The sequence below is a fragment of the Sinocyclocheilus grahami genome, unplaced genomic scaffold, assembly GCF_001515645.1.
Source record: "Sinocyclocheilus grahami isolate Dianchi unplaced genomic scaffold, SAMN03320097.WGS_v1.1 scaffold319.1, whole genome shotgun sequence".
Taxonomy (NCBI): Eukaryota; Metazoa; Chordata; class Actinopteri; order Cypriniformes; family Cyprinidae; genus Sinocyclocheilus; species Sinocyclocheilus grahami.
This window is the reverse complement of record NW_015505498.1, coordinates 662112-663129: the sequence shown is the minus strand read 5'-3', so window position 1 is coordinate 663129 and position 1018 is coordinate 662112. Positions and strand designations below refer to the sequence as shown.

General features: G+C 37.3%; 1 protein-coding gene across 1 annotated transcript in view; it reads left to right on the top strand.

Annotated features, from left to right (window-relative positions):
• LOC107602092 (dynein assembly factor with WDR repeat domains 1-like) overlaps positions 1-1018 on the top strand; it is a 9377-nt gene that overhangs the window by 842 nt on the left and 7517 nt on the right. The window contains exon 3 of the mRNA XM_016294499.1: positions 159-303. Coding sequence (XP_016149985.1) covers positions 159-303 — 145 coding nt within the window. The remainder of the gene's footprint in view (positions 1-158; positions 304-1018) is intronic.

The window sequence follows — 1018 nt, the reverse complement described above, 5'->3', positions numbered from 1 at the left end:
CACACACACACACTTTCTCTCTCTCTCACACACACACACACTCTCTCTCTCTCACACACACACACTTTCTCTCTTTCACACACACACACACACACACACACATATATATGTATATAAAACTGACTACCTGTTTATGTGACAACATTTTCCTTCTCTAGGACTGATGTGAATGAGTTACTGTCAGACATTAGAGCAGCTGAACCTCTCATCACCTCATCGTGCGCTGAGCAGGTGAAAGTCCTGATCTGCAGACTACAAGAGAAAGTTGGCCAAAAGGATGACCGCAAGTTCTACCTTTTCAGGGTACTAATAAATACTGACCAATCATAAACAAGTAGGGCTGTGCAATATATCAAAATTATCGAAATATCGCAAATATACATATCGCAATATGCATATCGCTACTATAAAACTGACTACCTGTTTATGTGACAACATTTTCCTTCTCTAGGACTGATGTGAATGAGTTACTGTCAGACATTAGAGCAGCTGAACCTCTCATCACCTCATCGTGCGCTGAGCAGGTGAAAGTCCTGATCTGCAGACTACAAGAGAAAGTTGGCCAAAAGGATGACCGCAAGTTCTACCTTTTCAGGGTACTAATAAATACTGACCAATCATAAACAAGTAGGGCTGTGCAATATATCAAAATTATCGAAATATCGCAAATATACATATCGCAATATGCATATCGCTACGGCTTGCAATATATGGGGCCATGAACAAAACAAAACACAAAGAGAAAATAACTAATTGCTCTTACCTAAATAACTTTTATAGCTTAAATAAGAATCAGTGCATATTGAATTCATAGAGTAAATACTAAGCAGTGTTGTATTTTTCCTTTTTATTATTCAGTTCCTAAACTTATGTTAAAATGACATTTTTATGTAATGCTAGAGTAAAACACTACGGTTCACTTTCAGAAGTTGTTGTAGGGGTGCTTTCTTCTGACAAAAAGGGAAACATGTATGCTAGTTATATTAGAATCAGAATCAGAAAGAGCTTTATTCACCAC